General features: G+C 56.9%; 6 protein-coding genes across 6 annotated transcripts; 3 read left to right on the forward strand and 3 right to left on the reverse strand.

Moving 5' to 3' along the window:
- Positions 1–1,096: 1,096 nt before the first annotated feature.
- Positions 1,097–4,108, reverse strand: KVR01_000904 (uncharacterized protein). The gene has a single exon (XM_044783163.1). It carries the CDS (start codon positions 3,167–3,169, stop codon positions 1,400–1,402), a length of 1,770 nt encoding a protein of 589 aa, XP_044650853.1. The 5' UTR covers positions 3,170–4,108; the 3' UTR covers positions 1,097–1,399.
- A 231-nt stretch (positions 4,109–4,339) lies between these two features.
- KVR01_000857 (uncharacterized protein) lies at positions 4,340–6,210 on the forward strand. Its single transcript, XM_044782366.1, has 3 exons — positions 4,340–4,596; positions 4,652–5,468; positions 5,529–6,210. Exons 1-3 carry the CDS (start codon positions 4,543–4,545, stop codon positions 5,612–5,614), a joined length of 957 nt encoding a protein of 318 aa, XP_044650806.1. The 5' UTR covers positions 4,340–4,542; the 3' UTR covers positions 5,615–6,210.
- A 2,251-nt stretch (positions 6,211–8,461) lies between these two features.
- Positions 8,462–11,522, reverse strand: KVR01_000392 (translation termination factor GTPase eRF3). Its single transcript, XM_044789298.1, has 5 exons — positions 10,814–11,522; positions 10,114–10,754; positions 9,860–10,062; positions 8,878–9,781; positions 8,462–8,813 (listed from the first exon to the last, which is right to left on the reverse strand). Exons 1-5 carry the CDS (start codon positions 11,148–11,150, stop codon positions 8,748–8,750), a joined length of 2,151 nt encoding a protein of 716 aa, XP_044650341.1. The 5' UTR covers positions 11,151–11,522; the 3' UTR covers positions 8,462–8,747.
- Positions 11,523–11,705: 183 nt separating this feature from the next.
- KVR01_000610 (uncharacterized protein) lies at positions 11,706–14,176 on the forward strand. Its single transcript, XM_044789832.1, has 2 exons — positions 11,706–12,147; positions 12,198–14,176. The coding sequence occupies exons 1-2, from the start codon at positions 11,933–11,935 to the stop codon at positions 13,855–13,857; spliced, it is 1,875 nt and encodes a 624-aa protein (XP_044650559.1). The 5' UTR covers positions 11,706–11,932; the 3' UTR covers positions 13,858–14,176.
- Positions 14,177–14,437: 261 nt separating this feature from the next.
- KVR01_000031 (uncharacterized protein) lies at positions 14,438–18,302 on the forward strand. Its single transcript, XM_044788399.1, has 3 exons — positions 14,438–15,485; positions 15,542–17,545; positions 17,646–18,302. The coding sequence occupies exons 1-3, from the start codon at positions 14,778–14,780 to the stop codon at positions 18,015–18,017; spliced, it is 3,084 nt and encodes a 1,027-aa protein (XP_044649980.1). The 5' UTR covers positions 14,438–14,777; the 3' UTR covers positions 18,018–18,302.
- A 95-nt stretch (positions 18,303–18,397) lies between these two features.
- KVR01_000461 (uncharacterized protein) lies at positions 18,398–21,611 on the reverse strand. The gene is made up of 6 exons (XM_044791439.1): positions 21,088–21,611; positions 20,842–21,002; positions 19,937–20,771; positions 19,574–19,873; positions 19,294–19,510; positions 18,398–19,143 (listed from the first exon to the last, which is right to left on the reverse strand). The coding sequence occupies exons 1-6, from the start codon at positions 21,128–21,130 to the stop codon at positions 18,699–18,701; spliced, it is 2,001 nt and encodes a 666-aa protein (XP_044650410.1). The 5' UTR covers positions 21,131–21,611; the 3' UTR covers positions 18,398–18,698.
- Positions 21,612–22,003: the final 392 nt, after the last annotated feature.

Raw genomic sequence — 22,003 nt, forward strand, 5'->3', positions numbered from 1 at the left:
CTGGGCCTGCTCGACTCCATCCAGGGCGTGGGCCTGGGCATGATGCTGCTGGCCACACTGACGCGGCAGCACGTGCTCGCCGTTCTCATCGGCTCCCAGGCCATCGGATCGGCCGTCACCATGCTCGCCAGGGCGACCTGCCCCAACGCCAAGTACGCCACCGTCACCTTCCCCGACTTCAGCCAGGGCGTCCTCCCCGGCGCCGCCGAGAAGTGGTTCTGGATCTGCCTGGCGTTCCAGCTGGTCATCCCGTTCGGCTTCTTCAAGTTCTTCCGGAAGGAGCAGGTCTCGAAGCCATAAGAAAGTGGCCTCGCGTGTGTGTGGGTGTGTGCTGGATACATGTTTCACAAAAAGGGTTCATTATCTACTTTAGTCCATACAAACTTGGCTGGTTGTTACAAAATACCTTTTTTCAGCGTCGGGATGCGTTTGTTTGGCGTCATAATATGGTGTCTTGCTGAATTTTGTTTATTCCTTTCTTAGTCATTCATTCCCTTTTAAACATAAGATATTATTGGATACCACCATTTCAGTACCAAAAAATACCTGCTTCCAAAGCGTACAAACAGTGTAAATCCTTCTTCTCGGTCGGTTTGGGTGTTTGCTTGTGGGCGGGAACAAGGGACCAAAATCTACGTGTGATGATGTGTTTTACTGGGAACTAGATACCGTACTTACTTACTCTCTCATGGCAAATTGAATACATGCCTGTTGTACGCTGAATATTGTGATCTGTGCCTGTTCTACTGCTTGCAAATATGTATCAGTCTCGCTTGTTTGGCACGGTCCCGACCATGTGGAAAGGCATATCTGACAAGCCTTGTTCTGTTAGAGCACGAAGGCGGAGGTTGCCAGCCATAACCTCATAAAGGCAAGCATTACTCCGTGGTTGCAAGCTCAACATACAGTCAGTGTTCGGGGCTTATTGGAAGGACTCGGAAGATATGCAGCCTGGCCTGGCAGAGGTTGGGACGTTACCGCGGTCTCGAACCTGTTGGACAGTCGGTGAACATAACGGAAGCTGCCTAACACCTTTTCCGAAAGAGGCCGGGACGATCATTCACTTGGTTCGCCGGGAGACTAAGGACCAAAAGACTTCGCTGTGGACTTTCTTCTATTGTTCATCCTTGGTGGTTCTCGGCTATGAACGAGGAAACCAAAAAGGGGGGGCCTCAGACCCTGAATCCTGCCGTCTCTAGATAGATACCTTTTCCATGCCTCATTGGTGGATATCTCAGCAGTGACGCTACGATCCCCAACGCCGAACAAACTGGGCCAGTGGGATCACAGTGTCCAAAATGACAGGGACTGCTTGAATGACCTCCTGGAACCGCTTACAACAAAACAAAAACCATCAATCCGTGCCGTCTGGCCATTGGAGTGAGTGCGTACGGGGATATTACTGGCTCGCGGCCAAGTCTAGAGTGCTCTTGTCCCACATGCTCCTCAATATCGCCTGGATCCCGTCATCGTCGTCGCCATTGACGAGGCTGGCCCCACTCAGGCCCTGAGCCTCGTGCAATCTGCTGGCGCCGCCGTCGTCCGTGTCCAGGCTGGAGCCTGTGCCACTGTTCCTAATCGTGGTATGGGCCCGCCTGGGAGTCGCCGGCCTTCGTGCCCCGTTGGCGCCGTTGGCACCGTCCCTGAAGCTCTGGCTGAGACCGAATTGCCCGCCACCAGCCAGGTTCACAGAGCTGCGGCTACCAGCACCTCCGGCCGTGCCGGGCCGGGGTATCCTCCTTGCACTGTCATTGCCGGGGAGCTGTGCCAGCCGTACCAAGCTGCGGGCGACGGGGTTCTGGTAGCGACGTACTATGTTGTACTCCACCCCGGTGCGCTCGAGAAGCTTGTTGACTCTGGGATCCTGCGAATCGTACCCTGCGCCGCCTAACAAGGGACCGGCCACCTCGGCCACCTCGGCCGCGAAGCCGCCAATCCCGGAGTGCCGGTGACGAACCGGCTCCATGGACGAGCTGGCCCTTTGGAGGTTGATCTTCTGCTGTGTCCGGCTCTTCTCAGATGGTGCTGCCGCCACTGTTCCCACCTCTCTTGACCGAGCTGTGGTTGCTATTGCACTGCTGGTCACACCAGTGTCCTCTTCGTCTGTCAAGTCATCGTCGTCGCGCACTTCAGTGGTGCCGGACAGTCCATTGTTGGCTGATGAGGAGAAGTTTCCTATCGACCTGGGCCCTCTAGGCCCGGAGCCTGTGAACGAGCTGGCCGCGGTCTGGGAGACGAAGCGTGATGTGACCTCCTCTTGACCATTGCTCCCGACAACACCCTGGGGCTGTGCCGGGGTCACGGACAGCGTGCTCGCAGAATGGCGACTATCGGGTGATGCGGCCCGGGCCATGGCCATTGTGTTGGACATGCCGGTGGTGGCGCTATGCGATGGCGTGCGCTGAAGCAGCTTTGATGTCAAAGTCCGGCTGTGCTCCTTGTCGCCAGCAAACAGGAGCTTTTGCGGTTCGGCCAGGGGTGTGGGCTCCTCGTCGCCGGTCACACCTCCTGCTGGACTCCCGACGGCGCTCCCCTGTGCATTGCCCGACGACTGACCGCTTGTGTTGACTGATCCGCGCCTCGACAGATAGGGAGACGCGGAGCTGCTAGCATCGATCCACTCGTCTTCCTGTCCGTCGTTTCCGAGGTCGAAGTGCACCGCGGACTTGGAGGACTTGAACTTGCTGACGGCCTTTTCGGAGGAAGACCTCTTGAGCTGGTTCTGGGGCTTGGAGCGCTTGGCGACCTCGACCTGGGAGCGATTGCGCTTCAGGCTGGTCTGGGAGTGGTTCTTCTTGAGACTTGTGGTGGACGGGTCGCGGGATAATTTGACCTCGGAGGAGTGGTGTCGGCGGTGAGCGGCAGTAAGGCCGGTGCTTCGTTCGGGAGAGGGAGAGGTGACTCTTCGGTTGAGTTTTGTGGATGATGCGGAGGTGTTGTGCTTGGAGAGTCCTTTGGATGACGGGACTCTTGCATGTAAGCGGGCGCCTCCGCCACCGACATGGTGCCTCTGGGGTTTGTGATGCGTTCGCGGGTGCTGCTGATGATGCTGTTGACTGTGATGTGTCTGGTCGCTGTCCAATGAATCGCTATCCTGCTGGTTTGCAGAACGTTTTGATTGGCCGGCAGACGGCGAGATGCTGTCTCCCCGTTCCCTGTCCCTGGCCATGGTTGCTTGTTTTCCGGCTGGCTGGCTGCTGGCTGCTGGCTTGCTGCTGTGCTCGGCCGCAAGACGGGCTCTCCTCCGTCTGACCCTGATTTCTCGAGCTACCTAGGAACCCAGGGCTCTGTCCACTCAGTGATTGTCTCCTTCCAACGCCCCAGGGTGTGTGGGCGGGCGAGCCCGTCCTGGACAGTTGAGTGACGGCTTCGGTGTGCACCACGGTGAGGGAGATTCCTTGCAGATTTGGAGAAGAAGTGGGCAGAATGCGCGTGGATTGGCGGTCGGCAGACCTTAGGTGGGCGCCAACTTTTGCTTTTTGCGCCGACCGACTGGACCTGGTGGAGGGGCAGGAGAGAGAGGGGGGTGTCAGCAGCGTGGGAGGCGCAAGCAGTACAGGACCACGGTTAGTCACTGCGCTGTCTGTCAGTGAGTCCTGGGCAGCAGAAGACAGACAGACAGACAGACAGACACTGAGTGGGGGTGGTGGTGGTCGGGGGTGGTGGCGTAGAAAGACGACGACGGTCGCGACACCAAACTAGGGTGGGCTCAATCGGTCGCAGGAGACGGGCACACGACGACAGGACGACAAGAGAGAGAGAGAGTGTGAATGAATGAATGAATGAGGTTGTGCCACGTCAGGACGAGGGCGAATTGTCTCCTCTTGCAGCACAAGGAGATTATTGAGTGACGATTGACCCGACGGTCGGCGACGTAATGAGACGGAGACGGAGTCAATCAGTCCAATTTGCGCAAACTAGCCGTGTGCCCGCTGCCCGACGATTCCATCTGGATCTGGCCCATCACCTCTGCCGTTCCGAAGTACGGATGGCACTCCTTCGCTATGGCCCGTACCCAGGTACCCGATTGCTGGGCCGTGACCGCCTCTTCCAGAGAACAGCCCAGGCCCTTGCTGCCTTGGAACCTTAGCAGACACGAGGGACTCAGAAGCGGGCACCACCGGAAAGGGCCACCCCTCTTGCCCTCCTCCACGCTTCAGTTCTCGCTCCGCATTTAGCTTAGGACTGACCAGGGCGCCAGGGTGTCTGGTTGCATGCGATCGATGCTAGTGTAGTGCCGCGTCGGTCGGCAGGCAAACTAGGTACCTAGGTACCTTGGGGTAGACTCCCAGACCAGATGCCCACCCTGCCGTACTCTGTAATCTCCGCTATCATTTGGCCCGAGGCCGGTAGCTTTTGACGTACATTCCTTCCTCACTCCAGCAGCAACGCCTCACTCACGTCGTCGCCATCCAACCAGCCATCACGACAGCCCCGCCACACCCACCGAGTGACTGTCTCAACCCCCACCGTGACTTCATTCTCCAGCTCAGGTACTCTCGGATAGCTACTCCAATACCGCGGGGGAAACCATTACTCAAAATGAGTGCACAGCTTACACAATTCGAGGAGGAGAAGAAGGCCTACCAGGAACAGGTCCGTCGCCCCTGGCTTTGTTTGCGTCGTCGAGCCTGTGCTGACCTTGCTGCAGCTGGACATCGTCGCCACCTCCCTCAGCGATGACCCCGAGAACGCCGAGCTGCTCGCCCTCAGGGCTGAGCTGGAGGACATGATCAAGATGATCAACGACTCCATCGCCGACATCCAGCCGAAACGTGCTGCTGCTGCACCTGCCCCAGCAGCCGCCCCCAAGAAAGACCCAGCCCCGGGGGACTCAAAGCCAGAGAAGTGGTCGCGCGAGAACCACCCGGCCTTCAAAAAGGCCGCACAGGAGGAGAAGGACAGGCAAGAGGCAGCTGCCGCCGCCGCAGCAGAGTCGGCTATCCCCATCTCCTACCAGGTCAATGATACAGTCCTTGCTAAGTGGGTCTCGGGTGACAAGGGATTCTACCCAGCACGCATCACCGCCGTCACCGGATCCTCCACACAGCCCATGTATACCGTCAAGTTCAAGAGCTACGACACGAGCGAGACCCTGCGCGCCAACAACATCCGCCCCATCAGCAACAAGCGCAAGGCCGATGGCACCGCCCCAAATGCAGGCCCTGCCGCCCCAGGAAGCGGCGGCGTCAACAGCCCGGCCGCCTCTGGATCAACGACACCGGGTGGATCAACGAGCGTGAACAACGGCATTGTCCTTACCTCCGCCCCAAGCGTGTACCCACAGGCCGACAAGAACGCCGCTGCTGATGGCGAGAAGCCCGCCAAGAAGTTCAAGAAGATCAAGGCGAACAAGGAGCTCGAGAAGGGCAAGTCCAAGTGGCAAGACTTCAACGCCAAGTCAAAGTTCGGCAAGACACAAAAGAAGGATAGTATGTTCCGAACACCTGACGGCGTTCACGGCCGAGGTCAGTATCGCTGCTTCTGCTCGCCCGGAGAACGACTGTTGACTGACTTTGCTACCATAGTTGGGTTCACCGGGTCTGGCCAGACCATGCGCAAGGATCCCACTCGAAGTCGTCATGTTTACCAACCAAATGAGGACATTGACTAAGTTGATTTTCTGCTGCAGGACCTTCCGTGCCTTGGACAGACGTCTTCAAGATCAACAACTTTGGAATTCCGGCGCAGGCGGGCGGGACCGGCACCTTGCCGTGGCTTTTGGTCGGCGTTGGGGTCTTGGTGGACTTTCTACTTTACGGTAAAACACCTCTGCTTTGTCATATGGAGGCTAACTCGGCTTTTCTTCTCCTACGACAAGACACCATGTCCCGGCCTTGGTCAGGCTTAGCATACTCTGTTCATAGGAACGGGCTTGCCGTGTGTCTCGGCACACCGGCCGAGCTCACCACACGGCCAGTAGCACATATCAAACAGCGTGGTTTTCCCATAGCGCTTCTCTTTGGATCAATACTAAGTTCCCGCAGACTCTTGATTCTATGTTTCATCGTGTGCCAAGACTGCTGGCGATACCTGCGCCAACCCCGGCATGGACTGGTACCCGTCTCTTGCTTGATAATGGCCGTTGTACTTGACAACATACTGGTTTCATGCGGGATCCAAGTAGTCAAGTCGCATATGGGAACACACTCTGGTCCATACCCGAGATATACTCCTGATGTGGCGTTCTACACATTTGCTTCTCCGAGCCTGCTCAGGGGTCAACAGCCTTCCGTGTGCAGTTTTCTTAGCCCGGAAAACAACGTCAATGACCCCCACCCGTAGCTGTGCAGTCACCGTAAACTCGTTTCTTCGACATAAAAGGCTAGTCGCCTAAGTCCAGTCTCACTTGGTGAAGTGGCAAGCATGAGTCTTAGGCCATGTCCGTGTCATCGAGGCACAATTCGCACTTTCCACTCTGAGGAGCCTATTCGGGGCTTGTGAGCTGCTATGGTGACCATATTAGGGAATCAGATTAAAACAACACATGATCATTGTGTATAGCGCTCTAGTGCACGCTACTGCGTGGTCTCTAGCACATCAATGTTCAGGTTTAAGATCATTAGGTGTCAGTTGCAGCGGTGGCGAGTGCTTTGGTATCTGTTTCTCTAACACGTACTCGATACATACACGAACCGAACCGCAAATGCCCCAGGAAATGTGCCCGAATGATGTTTCATTTATTCCGTCTATGCCTGAATCTATTCCTATTGGTGCTTCCTGAAGAAGTCCATGACACCCTGGAAGACCACGAGAAGAATACCACCGCCCTATTCCGTCAACGTTAGCAGATCCAAACCCGGGGCTCTGCGAAGACCGCTGGGGTCCGGCGACAAGTGGACTTACCGGTCCCAGTCTCAGAACCTTGGGCAGGAAACCCTTGTACAGAGCCGCGAAGCCCTCCTCCTTGAGGACGGTGCCGACGGCCGGGAAGGCCCAGTTGTACTTGGGCGTGACACCGGGGACCTTGACGGAGTTCTGGATACGCGACTTGACGACGTCGAGCGGGGTGTTGAGGATGGTGCCGACGGTGCCGCCCACCGTACCGGCGAGGATGTCGTTGGCCATCTGGCCGGTCTTGTCGTTGGCCTTGGGGAGCAGCTGGCGGACCTGGAAGATGCAGCCGAAGTAACCCGCGTTCCACAGGATGTGCCTCCACAGGGTGCTCTCGAGGCCCTGGTACATGGCCAGCACGCCCTCCTGCCGCACCGTCTTGGCCACCACGTCCAGCATGCCGTTGTACTTGCTCGCGTTGGCCTTGTCCTGCAGGCGGATCTTGACCAGCTCGAAGGGCACCACCACGAAGGACTCGGTCGCGCCCGCCGTCGCGCCCGTCAGCACCGACAGCGGCTGCGTCATCTTGTCGGCGCCAAAGGCCTTGCGGTAGAACTTGCCCCACTCGTCGTTGGCGGCGAACTTGGTCGCGCGCTTGGGGGCCTCCATCAGGATCGGGGCGGTGATGCCGCGGTACAGCCGGGAGAAACTGCGTGGTGTGTGGCTTCGTTAGTGGTTGCTTCTGGGGACCCCGTTTCCCTGCTGGAGGGCATATATCTGTCTTGGTCGGGCTGTTTATGTGTGTATGTATTTCTGTTGTAGGAGGGAGAATCTCGAACGCACCCCTCATGACGGATGATCTTCTGGAAGCAGTCGAACATGCCATTGTATGAGTCCGCGCCGACCCCCTTGCCAGTCTGCAGCTGTCTGTTGCGCCTGTCAGCATCGCTATCTTTTTCGGGGCCGGTCGAGAGCCTTACACTCTGGTCTTGACGACGTCAAGTGGGTACCTATGTAGCAATGTCAGTGTGTTGTAGGCAAACAAAGCTTGGCTGGTCGCGTGCGGCTCCTATGTTGACATACATGACCAGAATCTAGAGATAGAGACATGTTAGCAAGTCAATTGCACCCGGAAAAAGGCAGTGCATACTTCTGACACACCGGCGACAGCGCCTATGAGGACGGAATGTCAGCCATATACTCCCACAACATGTTGCGACAACCCCGAGTCGTCCGTGGTCGGGATGCCAGTCGGCTATTTGACTACGCACCGGCGGCAAACTGGTATATGAAAGGGAGGGGCTTCTGGTCAGACATCTTGGCAGCTGGTTCACAAGCACGTTAGCCGTCAGTATGGTGATTGGGGTCTGGAAGGAGAACGGCTTGCCTGGACCGAAAAGGCTGGACGTGAATGGGGAGGTAGGAAGAAGGGGAACAAGAAGCAAGTCAACACAGGCCGAGACAAACTGGATCTAATCAGCGCTGCCGGCGCACAAAACCTCCCAGGTCCCTTAGCGGCATCGGACCGCAGCAAGCCTACCACGGGCTAAGCGTTGTAATAGACCCTTGTCAATGCCCCCACGTTTAGCGGCGCCTGTACCACGCACGGTTGGGGTGGGATCCAGAAGCCGAGTAGTAATAACGGCCTTTTTGGTGTACTCCAGGCAAACAAAACCTGGCTCACCTACACAGTAAAATGCGATTGATTTCTACACACGTGGCAGCATAATGCATCTCGTGAAACAAGCATTCTACCTGGGTAAATCCAGCTTTTGATTCTCACGTCAGAGGTAACTTTTTGCACCAGCATCGCCATTCTGCCGTGAGTCGTGCCTATAATGCGGTTGGGCCAGGATCTATCTACCAAACACTTAAATGGGGCATCCTCGCCAATCTCTGGCTAGTCTCCCTGGCCATTCATATACAGCAGTCCCGCTGAAGTATTTGGTTCCTCTTGCTGTTCTGAGAACCGCTTAAGCAACCTCCTCCGTGTTCAGCTTGATGATCTTGCCAATGGCAATCGTCTGACCTTGGTCACGCTACAAGACAGTTAGCCATTAGACATGCCGTGCTAGGCAGATGGGAGATAGGACGAGAACTTACCAGAGTGAAACGACCCATCTGGGGATAATCATCGAATTTCTCAACACACACCGCGCCCGAGGCACCAGTAACCTCCAGCCGTGCAATAATGCTGTCGCCCTTCTTCGCATGCGTAGGTGGCCGCTTGCTCTTACGGTTAGTGCCCTTCTGCAAGCTGTGCAGCAGAGCCGCGAATGTGACTTCCTCGATGGCCGCGTGGACGTGGAGCACGCAGTTGAATCCAGCCGAGAGGATAGACTTCAGATCCAGAATTCGAATCTGGGCGTCAAAAGACTTGACACAGTGGACCAGTCGCTTTGGCGAGCAGAGCACAAACCCGGGGAGGATGTCGTCTTCCTCGATACCTCGCAGCCGCATGCGTACTTGGTCACCGCACTGTGCGTGTGGGATTTCCTCTTCTTGCTCGCCATAGATAGCGGAGATATCGATCTTGGCCTTGTTTGGCATCATGGTCAGGGCCATTCCCTTCTTGACCACACCAGCCTCGACACGGCCCTCGACCATGGTGCCCATGTCACGGTACTTGCCGGATACAGCCATCATGAAAGGTGCGTTGATCTTGCGCTCCAGGGCCTGCATGTTGTCGAGGTACTCCAGCAGCGACGGGCCGTCGTACCACGGTGCAACGCCTGCCGGTAGCCTTTCCTTGATGTTGAGCAGTGACTGGGCCGCGGCGGGCATGAAGAACACATCCGTCTTCAGGTTGTAACCGGTGCCCTTGAGAAAGGTGGCGAGTTTGGTTGTGCACTCCTTGTAACGGTCATGCGACCACTCCACTGTTGGGTCGTCCATCTTGTTGATGACCACCACCAGCTTGTTGACACCTTGGGTCTTGGCCAACATGGCGTGCTCACGCGTCTGGCCGCCCTTTTCGAATCCGGTCTCGTACTCGCCCTTTCGTGCACTGTGGGCTCGTTAGCCGGCTGCGCACATGCGAGAGTCGTCTGCCCTCGACTCCTTGCGGTGAGATGTTTATCCTTACCTAATGACAAGAATACCAACGTCTGCTTGTGAGGCTCCGCCGATCATGTTGGGCACATATGTCTTGTGGCCAGGCGCATCAAGAACACTGTACTTCCGCTTCTCCGTCTCGAAGAATCCTCGTCCTACTTCGACAGTCTTACCCTTAGATCGCTCTTCATTTGTAAGATCCAGGACCCACGACAGGTACCACGACGGGTTACCCTGGAAACGGTCAGTTTATCAGAAAACTGTTTAGAGACGAAGGGTACATACCATGTCTTTGGCCTCCTTCTTGTACTTGTCCAGTGTCCTCTGATCTACCATGCCTGTGACGACAAGAATAGAACCGCCGAGTGTGGACTTTCCGGCGTCAACGTGACCAATGAAGATGATGTTGACGTGCTCCTTGCCATACATATCCTTCAACGTCTCCTCGTCAACATCGGCGGTCTGCTCCTGCTCGACAGCCACCGCATCACGGCTGGCCGCCTTAGGGCCGGCCCGTGAAGGGCTGGATCGGCCAGAAGATGGTGTAGGGGACGTCTTGCCGGAGGACGCCTTCTCCGAGCCGGCCTTCTCGCCGGTCTTCTCAATCGCCTTTGCCGCTGTGACCTTGGCCCCCTCATCAGCTGCGGGCTCCTTGGGTTCTGGCGCAGCCTCCTCGGTCTTGGGCTCCTCCTTTGCGGGCGCCGTGCCACCGATCGAAAGGACCTTGGCTTTGGGTTTCGGTGCGTCGCCTCCAATGCTCAGAACCTTGGCACCGCCCTCCTTAGAGACGGTAGGCTTTGGCGCGGGGTCGGAAGAGGCAGCGGCAGGGTCGTTCGGTCGCTTGGCGATGGTAGGAGTCTGCCGAGGGGCTTGTTGTTGCTGTTGCGGGGCCTGCTGTCCTTGGAATCCTTGTCCCTGGTACTGGCCTACTATCCGAGTAAGTCGATTGCGCTGCGACAGAGGGTGAATAGTTCAACAGACGTACCGTATGCTTGGTTGTACTGGCCCTGGCCGTAGACGTTGCCGTAACCGCCCTGGCCATACTGCGCGTAGCCTTGTCCCTGGCCGCCATACTGTGAGTAGTAGCCTTGCTGGGCGCCATAGTATCCTTGTTGGTATTGCTGGGCGCCATAGCCTCCTCCTGGTACAAAGGCCTGTCCGGGTTGGAAGGCGGCAGCTCCTGGTGAGAAGGTCGCGGCGCCAGGGCGGAAGCCTTGCGAATGGCCCTGGGGCTGGTTGCCCAGGTTCATCTGCTGGGCCTGCTGGGCCAGGTTCTCTTCCTGGGCGGCAGGGTCATCTTCCCACGAGTTGAGGTTTGACATGATGACCGTTGTAGTGTTGTTTCCCGAGGTAAAAATTGGCAGTAGGGTGGGATCCTCGAGGTTGTGGCTCGTGGTATGGCGTAGGATGGTGTCTGCGAGGGTATTTCTATGCTCGCAACAGCTTGCCCGGGGGAGCCACAAAATGCAGGGGTTGGGTTCGGCTTGAATAGCTGCCCGTTGATCAGGTTTTGGATGGGCAAGCTGTTGGGTATTGCTCCGCCTCTCCTTTCAATATGACTCCTTGGTCTTGTTGATGCCTGACTGCGCCCACTGGTTGGTCCCTCTGGAATATCTGAGGCCAGGGAGGGTAATTTGGGTCAGACGAGCATCCAGTAAATGCTGTTTAGGATTTCGTGCACCTTTGGGCGGCGGGGTCGATGGTCTGGATGATTTTTGCCCCACCATGACGCCTAGCTGCCTTTAGGCTGCCGCTGCCACTATGGAGAGTTACACAGTCAGGGCCACAGCAGCCTGCACGGACCAAACCGACGACAAGGCACCTTTACCCACGGTGTGAATGACATGCCTTCACACATGCCCTTTCCAAACAGCACAGGTCGCCGCAAACAGTGAAGTAGAAGACGGTGACAACGTTGCCTCATTCCGGGGGCGGAGTTTCGTCGGGGGGTCTTTAAATCTGACTCCTCCATTAAACAAATTACTCAACCTGGCTCGCATTTGTGCAAGGTCATGAACCAGCTTGGACTTGCCCACCAACACGGCCAAGTCGGGTGAGGTCTGGTGTGTGGCTGTCCTTGCATAACCCGACCGACCTAATAACCATGGACGCCCTACTAGGGCGGCTCGGGGCGCAGGCCATGAACTATGCCATCCGATCTGGGATTGCCCTTACTTCCAGTTATGCCGTCGGCCAATGTTCACGACTTCTCAAGACCGTCGATGACAGAAGCGTTCGAGCAGAGCTCAAGAGCCTGCAGGACCAGCTCAACGGCAAGGTCAAGATACTGTCGCCCGTTATAGACTTGATAGAGTTCAAGTAAGTCTCGCTTATTCCACACCCTGTAATCCTCGCTAACATGCCCTTAGGTCTGGACGAGGCAACGTCTTTCTTGAATCTGCCGTTCCGCTGGCAAAGTCTCTGCACCGTGATATTGTCTCTCTTGGCACGAGACTCGAGAATGCTGCCGTCGCCGAGGAAGGTTCTCAGAAGAAGGGGACCAAGGCCAAGACGGCCGAGGCTCATCATGCGGAACTGCTGAACATCATCCGCGATATCAAAGCCCTTTTGGCCCGCATTGACAGGGAGATACCTTCTCTGCAGATCGCCATCACTGCCTCTGGAGAGACATTGTCGTCGACCATGCCCACAGGAATATCGCCGTCGCGATTCCTCCAAGCCAGCTTCTTCTTGAACCTCGGAGACACACAGTTTGCCAGTGATCCTTCGCGCCCCGTCCAAATCGGCCCAAATTTTAACCTGTCACTCTACATGCTCTTCGTGGGACATAGTCAGGCCACATCTCACCCCGGATCTCGTGGTAATGCAAGGCCGGCCACCCCGGATCCATCTCGAGCAGGTTCTCCACAGAAGGATGAGCCGTATGGGTTTGGCGAGGGCGAGAGAAGGCCGATCTGGCAGGAAGTCTTACACAAGGCTCGCGTACGGCTATGCAGAACCCCGATCCAGTGGGGCTTTGATCACAATCAGGGCTATGTTCCCGATAGCTTCCTGATGCCAGGTCAACAGTCTGGCTACCCGGGAGATGACGCCTTTGGGCGGCCCGACGAATACGCCTATCATATTGAGCTCGTGGAGGACTTGAATGACGGCCGGGTGCATGAAGACGGCGAGGCTAAGACACGTCCCTACGACACCATCACCCAAGCAGGCATACGCGAATCGATCCCCATCCATCAGATTTCTCGCATCTTCTACACCGACAGTGGCAGAATTCTCAACATCGGAAACTCTGACGAGGCTGGCAATAACCCCATCCTTCTCCTGAAGAGGGACGTGAGTGCTGCGGGCAATACCGAATTCGAAGAGGACGCACCGGAACATCACCAGTTCAACCCGACCAAGGCTATAAGTGGCCCTGGCGGTGATTACGCGGATTATGAACAAGACGAGATCGACCGCCAGCTCCGTGAGGAAACTGGGCCCCCAGACTCGAAAGCCGTGGAGAAACAACACCCATTGGGTTTGCATCTGCCGCCTCACCTTGATCCCGAATGGCTCGCATTTGAGGTCTTCACAGAGGACAGTAACGACGACTCGGAAGACTCAGAAGACGAAGCAGAAGAGGAGAGCGAGGATGAGCAGACAGTACCCACCATCAAAGCAAAACGACCCGCGGCGTCTCATAATCCCTCACTCAATGCGAATTTGATGGCGCAGATCAAGACACTTTCAATCCAATCCCCAACAGGGCTCAACGAAATTTCCAGCAAGCCGGCGTCGAAAGAATTGGAAAGGCTAGATGCAAGGCGAGAGGAACAGTTTGTAGCTAGGTCGCCTTTCAGCTCGATCACCTCATCGCTATCGCTGATGGAGATGCTGATCCGGCTCACGAGCCTGCAAGAGTTCCAGCAGGCGGCGCATCTGTCTATACCGGATCACATCTTGTCCTTCTTTTTGGAGGAGACGTCGACCACGGGGCTCAAGGGCGAGGCGAGGTGGAGGATGAGGAACGAGGCGGAACAGCGCGTTGGGTTTGATCCTTACACTGATACCCCTACGAAATGAGAACTAGACTGCTCTCACAAGAATGAGACATGAGCAGAAAATACCCCCAATAGACACAATGAACGTCGTTTGTCTTGCAGTGTCTGGAAACGCAAGCAACATGGCATCTAGAGGCAGGAACACCAGAGCATCCTCAAAAAGACGAGCTTTGCTTGCTTGTCCGCTCCGCGTTCGAAGCGTGTTTCTATCCCCTGACCTCCCCATGGACAACCTCCTAACCTCCCACAGAAGAACTTCCCAGTCCAAACCAGAGACAATAAGCAAGCCACAGAGACTCTTGACTCTCTTATGATATCATTTAATTGACTTTGTTTTGCCATGTGACGGTGCTATGATAATGGTGTATATAAAAGTCAAAGGAATTAGATGCATTCACGTTACAAAAACCGCAGCATTTATTACACAACTCGGAATAGTTGTCAAAGCGCCATCTTGGTCGGTCGTGTCTGACTCGCGCCTGGCTGCAGCACTGCTGTCGCAGCAACGGCCCCACTGCCCTTTTTTACCTATGTCATCTGTTTACTTACTGTAGAGCCAACCCGGTCCCGCAAAGTTGCCCCTCACCTGCAGCAGCCGCCAACTCAACCTGCATCATTCTAAACACGGACACGCGTTCCTGCATCAACCGTTGTACTATGTTGCTCAGCTCTTGATGCTTTCTTTGGTTCTAGTTTATTGATCGCAGACCGCTGTCGCACATTTCCAGCCCTGCATCGCCCCCCCCCCCAAAACCTTCCTGGTTGCCTGGGTTTTCGCCCCAGAACAGCCTCACTCAAAAAGCAGCACATCAAGCGTGTGAACGAGGCAGACCAAAGCCAAATCTGCCTCCGCAGCCTTCCCGACCATCGGCAGACCGAATATTACGTTCCTGAGCTCCAGATCAGACATTCAGCCCATCTTTATCATCCAAGATCGTTACCATGGCGCGCCTGACGCGTGCCGAGTCCTCGGACGAGGATGACTACCTCGATAACATCAACTCACAGGTCGCGAACCAGTCCCTGCACAACGCCGCCTCACCCGCAGCAGGCACCCCTTCGCGCCCTGGTCAACCTCCAAGCGCCGAAGTAATCGACCTCACCCACAGCCCCGAACCTGCTCGCGGATTCAAATCGTTAAACTCCTTGGGGTTCGGACACTCAGACAAGCCCGTCTTTGGGAAGCCAGGAAAGCTCATGTCCAGCCTTAAGCAGAAGGCAGCCGGCGCTTCCCAGATGTTTATCCAGCCCAAGAACCGACCAGAGCTGCACAGGGAACGGAACGTGCCCCCTCCCCGCAAACCCGCCGAGCCGAAGCCGCCAACTTTCAGCTCTATGAGCCCCCAGGCATACCCACCCGAATACGTCCAGTCATCATATTACAGGGGCGCCCCGACCGAAGCCGCCTTTGAGGACAACACCTTCTATACGGACCCTGCCAAGGCGAATGAGGACCTAAAGGCTCTACTGGAGGGCGGACTCGAGGATGAGGAGGAGGAAGAGAACAAGGGTGACTTGGACGACGGAACACTGGAGGGGATCAAGGTTAAACTCCTCCCACATCAGGTCGAGGGTGTCAAGTGGATGAAGGGCCGGGAGCTGGGTCCTGTCAAGCGCGGAAAGGTGCCCAAGGGTGGCATTCTGGCTGATGTAAGTCCTCATACTGATTTTTCCTGATGACTCACATGCTCAAACACATTCTGCAGGACATGGGCTTGGGAAAGACTCTACAGTCCATCTCACTCATACTCAGCAACCCAAGGCCAGATAGGGACCACCCAGACTGGAAGAAGAGTCTGAATGGTGTCGAGCGAGGCACGCTGGTGGTTGCGCCTCTAGCCCTGATCAGGCAGTGGGAGGCAGAGATTAAGGAGAAGGTGACAAAATCGCATCGTCTCAGCGTCTGCGTACATCATGGGCCGAATCGTACAAAGCGATTTCAAGACCTCGCTAAGTACGACGTCGTGATCACCACTTACCAGATCTTGGTCTCGGAATTCAACTACACTTCGGAGACAGTCAAGGCAGGGTGCTTCGGTCTGCACTGGTACCGAGTTATTCTCGATGAGGCCCACACCATCAAGAATCGCAATGCCAAGTCCACCAAAGCATGTTGCGCCTTGCGCTCAGAATTCCGATGGTGTCTGACTGGCACACCAATGCAGAACAACCTAGATGAACTGCAGAGCTTGGTCAACTTCCTGCGCATTCAGCCTTACGACAACCTCCAGCATTGGCGAGAGAATATAGACAAGCCCATGAAGAATGGCAAGGGACACCTCGCGATTCGCCGGCTGCACGCTCTCTTGCGGTCCTTCATGAAACGCCGGACCAAGGATATACTTAAGGAAGAAGGTGCCTTGCTGCCAGGCGGAAAGAAGGCCCTCGAGGAGGCCGCGAAGAACGGAACAGGAGAGGCTCCAGCATCAAAATTCAAGATTACCGAGCGCAAGGTCGTGGCGGTCTCCACAGAGTTTTCAGCATCTGAGAGAAGGTTCTACAACAAGTTAGAGGAGCGCGCCGACAAGAGTCTCGAGGCGATGATGAAGCAAAAGGTCAACTATGCCAACGCCCTGGTGCTGCTACTGCGGCTCAGGCAGGCGTGCAATCACCCCAGCCTGGTTGGAAGCAAACTGGACAAGGACAAGGACGCCCTCTCGACCGATACGTCTGCCCAGAAGAACGCAGATACGAGCGTCGATGACCTCGCGGACGCACTGGGCGGCATGGGCATTCAGGCCAAGAAGTGCGAGCTATGCATGGTAGACCTACCTCGCGATGTCTCCGCACGCGGCCAAGAGCACTGCGACGAGTGCCTGGCGAACATGGACGAAGTCAACGCCGAATTCACGGGTGCAAACAAGACCAAGAAGAAGGCAAAGAAGCCCAAAAAGCACGCGAGAAAGACCGAGGACAACAAGCGTAAGCCGCGGAGGCGAAACGTTGTCATTGATAGTGACGACGAGGACGAGGAGGGAAGCTGGCTCGTGGGCGAGGACCAGCGCGGCTCGTTGCGCCTAGGCAAGGCCGGCGGCACTGACGATGAGAATGCCGAAGGAACGGGCGAAGACCTCGGGTCCGATGACTCGATACACCACTCCGAATCCGAGGCGGGCAGCCGCCTCGACAGCTTCGTCGTCGATGATGAGGTCAACACCCAAACCACCTATGACGATGATTCTGATGATGACAGTCTTGTGTCTCTTGATAAGTTCGGGTCACAGCCTACAAAGTCGAGGAAGCAGCGGAAGCCGGCGAGAAGAGTGGAGTCCAGTTCCGAATCCGAGCCTCAGACCGACTCCGACGACGAGGACTCAGGGGTGTCCGAATCCGAGCTCGAGAAGACGGAGATCCTGTACACCACCCCCCACAAGGCGGCGGCCAAGAAGAGCACGGCGCACCTCATGAACTCGTCCAAGATCCGCGAGATCGTCAAGATCCTGCACAAGGAGGCCCCCGAGCACAAGTTCATCGTCTTCTCCCAGTTCACGTCGATGCTGGACCTCGTGGAGCCGTACCTGCGCAAGGAGGGCTTCAAGTTTGTCCGCTACGACGGCGGTATGAAGAACGACGCCCGCGAGGAGAGCCTGAATAGGCTGCGCAACGACAAGAACACGCGGATACTGCTCTGCAGCCTGAAGTGTGGGTCCTTGGGCCTCAACCTGACGGCTGCCACACGGGTCATCATCATCGAGCCGTTCTGGAACCCGGTGAGTAGTAGCCAGCCGACCCCCTGCCTTCCAAGACATTTTTCTTCTTATTTCTTTCCCCTCTCCTCTTGGTACCGCAAGCTGACATTGTGTCATGTAGTTCGTCGAGGAGCAGGCCATAGACCGCGTGCACCGCCTCACGCAGACGGTGGACGTGGTCGTGTACAAGCTGACGGTCAAGGGCACGGTCGAGGAGCGCATCCTCGAGCTGCAGGAGAAGAAGCGCCTGCTCGCCCAGCACGCCATCGAGGGCGGCATGAAGAAGAACAAGGACTCGCTCAAGCTGTCCCTGCAGGACCTCCTCAACCTCTTCAAGCCCCGCGCCGACGACGGCGGCCAGCGGGGAGGGGGGGGAGGAGACCTAGAAGACGACGATGCCCTCAACGGGCTGGCGGACTTTAGGAGCAAGAAGCCGCCCGCGCCCAAGAAGGCGTACCGGAGGGAGGACGATGTCTATGGGCGTCGGTGGTGAGGTGCCTCAGCCCGAGCCTCGGAGAAAGATTGAATGAGCTCATGATGTGCTACGTTTGGACATGGAAGCCCAGGAAGCTGGCTGGGTGGCGGGATAGACCGGCTAGGATATACTTGTCTGCTGCCGACATACGGACCAAGACGGCGTCGGCGTTCGGTTCCTTTTGACGTTTGAAAAGAGGTTTCTGTCACTAGATACCGCTTGTAGATCATGGCTCTGTAATATGTGGAATTGTTCATAAGATCGATCAACTTTTATCAGTGATCATCAGGAGGGTGGTTTATGGTGGAGTGACGGCTCATGCTGATGAAGAGGTCAACTAAAAGACATATGTGACGTTCACCTCGGTTGGAAACCACCTCAATCAGGTAGCGAGAATGCTTGTGAGCATGCCAATATACTGGTTGTTGATATTAGTTACTTAACGCCGATGCACTTCGCATATTGCGTGCCCGCCTGCCCGCCCGCCAGTCGCAAGCACCATGAAGCTTGCAGCGAAGGACCACCATGGGTGTGCCCCCCCTATCCTAGCAGCTGCCAAAACACACAAAGTATCTCCAACACGCGCACTCCTCCCTCCCAACACAATTTCTTCCATGTACAGTTCCATTTGCTTACGCCTGGCCTGATCTCGTTTCAAACCTCCCTCCTCAGGTCCCACCCTGCAACGGCACACTCAAACTAATAAGCATTCGACGGGGGCACATAAGGCTTATACTGCGACTGTCCGCCCGACGCCCTCCTCGCGTCATACGCAGCCCCGCTCGGCTGCAGCGGCGGCGGGGCGCCCGGCATCAGACTGCCAGGAACGCCGGGTGCTCCCCCGGAGGGCGCAGAGGGGGCAGAGGGGGCGGACGGCGCCGGGTATCCAGGCTCGCTCGGCGCCGAGGGCCCGTCATCTGGCGAGTAGGCAGAGGTTGTGTAGGTGGCTGCGGACTGGGGGTTGTGGGATGCGATGGGGGAGTCGTAGACGGACGTGGCCAGCTCCTGCGGGTTGCTGGGGCCTGAGCCTGGCCCGTATGTGCTCTGGGGCCGCTGGTGGTCTTGTGGTGGTGGTTGTGAGCCTGGGATGGGTGGGCGGGAGTAGGGGACGTATTGGCCAGCCGGTGGAGGCGATGTGTTTGTCCTGTGTTTGTCATCAGTATTCGGTCGTTTGATGCTAGACAGGCATGTCTGTCATCAAATCTAGTAGAGCACCTCACACAACCTTGACCCAGGGCTGGGTTATCGCTCAGATATGCCAGTGAATTTGAGTGGAAGACTGCGATATACTTACTGTATAGGCGGCACCTCGGGCTGTTTTCCAGCAGAGGGAACGCGCTGGCCCGAGTTCTGAGGAGGATACTGATGCTGGTTCGCCGTAGCGGGCACCTCGGCACCAGCCATGTAGAAAGGTGCTGGGGTAGCGCTGGGTCTCTGGAACGCAGGGGAAGGGGTAGATTGAGGATGCTGTTGAGGAGGGTATGCTTGATATTGATGAGGGGGTTGTTGGTCTGCAGCATTATTGGTCAGGAACGACACCTATACATACATACATTCCCATGACTAGATCTAACCTTGTGCGGGTGCGGGAGTGTAGAACCTCTGCGGGTCTTGTGGGGGTGGTTGTTGCTGTTGCTGTTGAGGGTAGCCTGGGCCGGGGGGTGCGCCGTAGCCCTGGGGCTCTTGATGCTGCGGCGGAGGGCCTTGCCCCGGATAACCAGGCCCCGGAGGACCTCCATAGCCCTGAGGTATTGCTGGCCGCATTGCGTACTGGCCGTAGTTGGACTGTGGCGGGTGTGACATGGAGGATTCGAGTAAGGCCTCATAGTCCCTGCGTGCCTTGATGAATTTCTCGTTGAGTTGAGTGAAGTCGTCTGTGACACATGTTAGCCCCCCTTCCAACTTCCCTTCGCCGTTGAAACCTTTGCAAAGCTCACCCTTTTTCTGTGAGTACTTCTCGATCAACTTGATCAGCTTGGGCCGGATCGCCAATGTCTGGTGGTAGAGCTTCGAGATCTCCTCGTTGTCCTCCTCCCTCGGCGCGCTGTTTGTGCTGAGGAGCGTCAACAGCTTCTCGACGTTCTTGATCTCGGCAAAGACCTCGGCCTCCATCTGTGCCTCTCGCTGCAACTCGTCGGGGGTGGGGTCCGTCAACTTCTCCACATAGTTCAGAGGGAAGATGCCCGTCTTGCCCTTCAGAGAGCCCCGCCACCAGTCCTTGTACACGCTCTCCAGCACAGCAATAACGTCGCCCCTCTTGAACTCGAGCTCGCCGGGCTCTGACGGCACAAAGTCGTATAGTGCGCGTACACGGCTCACCGTCGCCGCCGTAGTTCCCGAAGGCATTGGCTGTAAGGGCGCGGCGGGGGCAGCCTCTTGGGGACCCGCGCTGTTGCTTGGACCGGCGGCAGCTGGTTGCTGGGCTGCCTTCTTCCTCTCCTCCTCCTGCAGGCTCAACTTGAGTGCGATCTGGAGCTCCTCCTCTTCCTTCTGGCGGTCGACGTCTGTGAGGCTGTTCTTCTGGGGTGCGGAGGGCGGTTGTAGCTGGGGGTTGGACTGCTTGAGGCGGAAGTAGGCGTCATACATGATGCCCAGGTCGGAGTCCTTGCTGAACATGTCGGACCACTCCTTCATCCTCTCGAGGATCTTGGCCTTGACCTGGTTGTGGGTGTTGCGGTCGTTGGCCAGCTTCAGCAGGGCATCCGTGAATGCGCGGCTGGCAAGCTCGCGGTGCATGGGCTTCCCGCAGTTCTGGCTCAGGGCGTTGGCGACCTGTAGTGGACAAGGGGGAACGTCAGCTTGTGCGGCGCATGGGAGGAGGAACAACTGCAGGTAAACCCACCTCGAGGGTGTAGAGTTGCACGTTGGCGTTGCGGTGGGCCAGACGCTTGATCAGGGCCTGGACAGCCTGCTGGGAGCCGTTCGCATCGCCAGACACGCGGTCGCAAACCTCCATAATGGAGCCCCAGTCCTCCGAGGTGAGGTTCTCGTCCGTCGCCTTGGCTAGATATTGCACGTGGGAGTCAGCGATGATACGCGTGTGCTGTATATGTACAGCCGATCTGGCCGTGGGCTCAAGTTCACGTACCGACGGCCTCATCGTAGGGGCCCGGAGCTGCTGCGCGGAACATGGTTGCGGCTTGCTCTGCAGCTGAGGGAGCTCTTGTCGGGCGGAGTCGAGTCGTGCTGGGCGATTTGGCCTGGCGGCTGGCTGAAATGCGATGCTGGCGATTGTGTGTATCTTCGTCGATTCGCCCGTCGTCGGCGAGGAGGTCGGTCAGGTTGGGTTGGGCTGCGTGTGTTGGGGGCGGGGGCAAAGGAGGGAAGGTCACGAGTGGCAGCCTGAGCCGACCGGACAGTAAGGTAAAGAGAGGTGATGTTCGGAGGCGATGACGAAGTCGCAGTAACCAAATCCGCCAGGTATGCGAAGTACTGTGGTAAGTACTCGGGCACAGTAAGCCGAAGGCAGGGGGCAAGCTGGGGGGCACCCGGGCGGGCTGGCGGGACTGCAGCAGTGAGGTAACCCTGCCTTGTTTGCCTAGGTCTGCATGTGTCAAACCGCTGCCCCGATTCTAGGTGGGGAACCTTCTTTTATTGCAGTGGTGCAGTGTCAGTGGCGTCTCTTACACGCACCCACGCATCCTCCCGCGCTCCATTGCAGCCCGCTTAATTACCCGGGATGGATCCTCTCGACAGCTGCTTCGTTCCTCCTTCTCGCATTGCGTATTGTAGTACGTACGCACGCACCCAGCTTGCGCCACAATGCCGCACCTCAAACAGGCTCGCCCCGACGACTGAGGACTCGTGAATGAATCAGTCCTGCCTTTGCACTAGACCCACTGCAGAGGTTTGGCAGTGCCATTGGGCGCTCCGTTGGGCACATCACAACCAGCCTTGAGCATTCAAGCAGGAAAAGAAGCCTCGCCACGCCGGGCTGTGCTGTGCTGCCCACACAAAGATATACTACCTTTAAAGAGGTACGCCACTTTATCCTGGCACCAGTC

The sequence above is a fragment of the Diaporthe batatas genome (genome assembly GCF_019321695.1).
Source record: "Diaporthe batatas strain CRI 302-4 chromosome Unknown Contig00001, whole genome shotgun sequence".
Classification (NCBI taxonomy): Eukaryota; Fungi; Ascomycota; class Sordariomycetes; order Diaporthales; family Diaporthaceae; genus Diaporthe; species Diaporthe batatas.

Coding starts and splice junctions, on each gene's coding strand:
- KVR01_000904 (XM_044783163.1), bottom strand. CDS start 3,169: ATGGCCAGGGACAGGGAACGGGGAGACAGCATCTCGCCGTCTGCCGGC.
- KVR01_000857 (XM_044782366.1), top strand. CDS start 4,543: ATGAGTGCACAGCTTACACAATTCGAGGAGGAGAAGAAGGCCTACCAG. Junction 4,597..4,651: donor AGAAGGCCTACCAGGAACAG/GTCCGTCGCCCC, acceptor ACCTTGCTGCAG/CTGGACATCGTCGCCACCTC. Junction 5,469..5,528: donor TGACGGCGTTCACGGCCGAG/GTCAGTATCGCT, acceptor TTGCTACCATAG/TTGGGTTCACCGGGTCTGGC.
- KVR01_000392 (XM_044789298.1), bottom strand. CDS start 11,150: ATGTCAAACCTCAACTCGTGGGAAGATGACCCTGCCGCCCAGGAAGAG. Junction 10,755..10,813: donor CCAGTACAACCAAGCATACG/GTACGTCTGTTG, acceptor CTCGGATAGTAG/GCCAGTACCAGGGACAAGGA. Junction 9,782..9,859: donor GTTGGTATTCTTGTCATTAG/GTAAGGATAAAC, acceptor ACGAGCCCACAG/TGCACGAAAGGGCGAGTACG.
- KVR01_000610 (XM_044789832.1), top strand. CDS start 11,933: ATGGACGCCCTACTAGGGCGGCTCGGGGCGCAGGCCATGAACTATGCC. Junction 12,148..12,197: donor ATAGACTTGATAGAGTTCAA/GTAAGTCTCGCT, acceptor ACATGCCCTTAG/GTCTGGACGAGGCAACGTCT.
- KVR01_000031 (XM_044788399.1), top strand. CDS start 14,778: ATGGCGCGCCTGACGCGTGCCGAGTCCTCGGACGAGGATGACTACCTC. Junction 15,486..15,541: donor AGGGTGGCATTCTGGCTGAT/GTAAGTCCTCAT, acceptor CACATTCTGCAG/GACATGGGCTTGGGAAAGAC. Junction 17,546..17,645: donor TCGAGCCGTTCTGGAACCCG/GTGAGTAGTAGC, acceptor TGTGTCATGTAG/TTCGTCGAGGAGCAGGCCAT.
- KVR01_000461 (XM_044791439.1), bottom strand. CDS start 21,130: ATGTTCCGCGCAGCAGCTCCGGGCCCCTACGATGAGGCCGTCG. Junction 19,874..19,936: donor GAAGTACTCACAGAAAAAGG/GTGAGCTTTGCA, acceptor CATGTGTCACAG/ACGACTTCACTCAACTCAAC. Junction 19,511..19,573: donor CACTCCCGCACCCGCACAAG/GTTAGATCTAGT, acceptor ATAATGCTGCAG/ACCAACAACCCCCTCATCAA.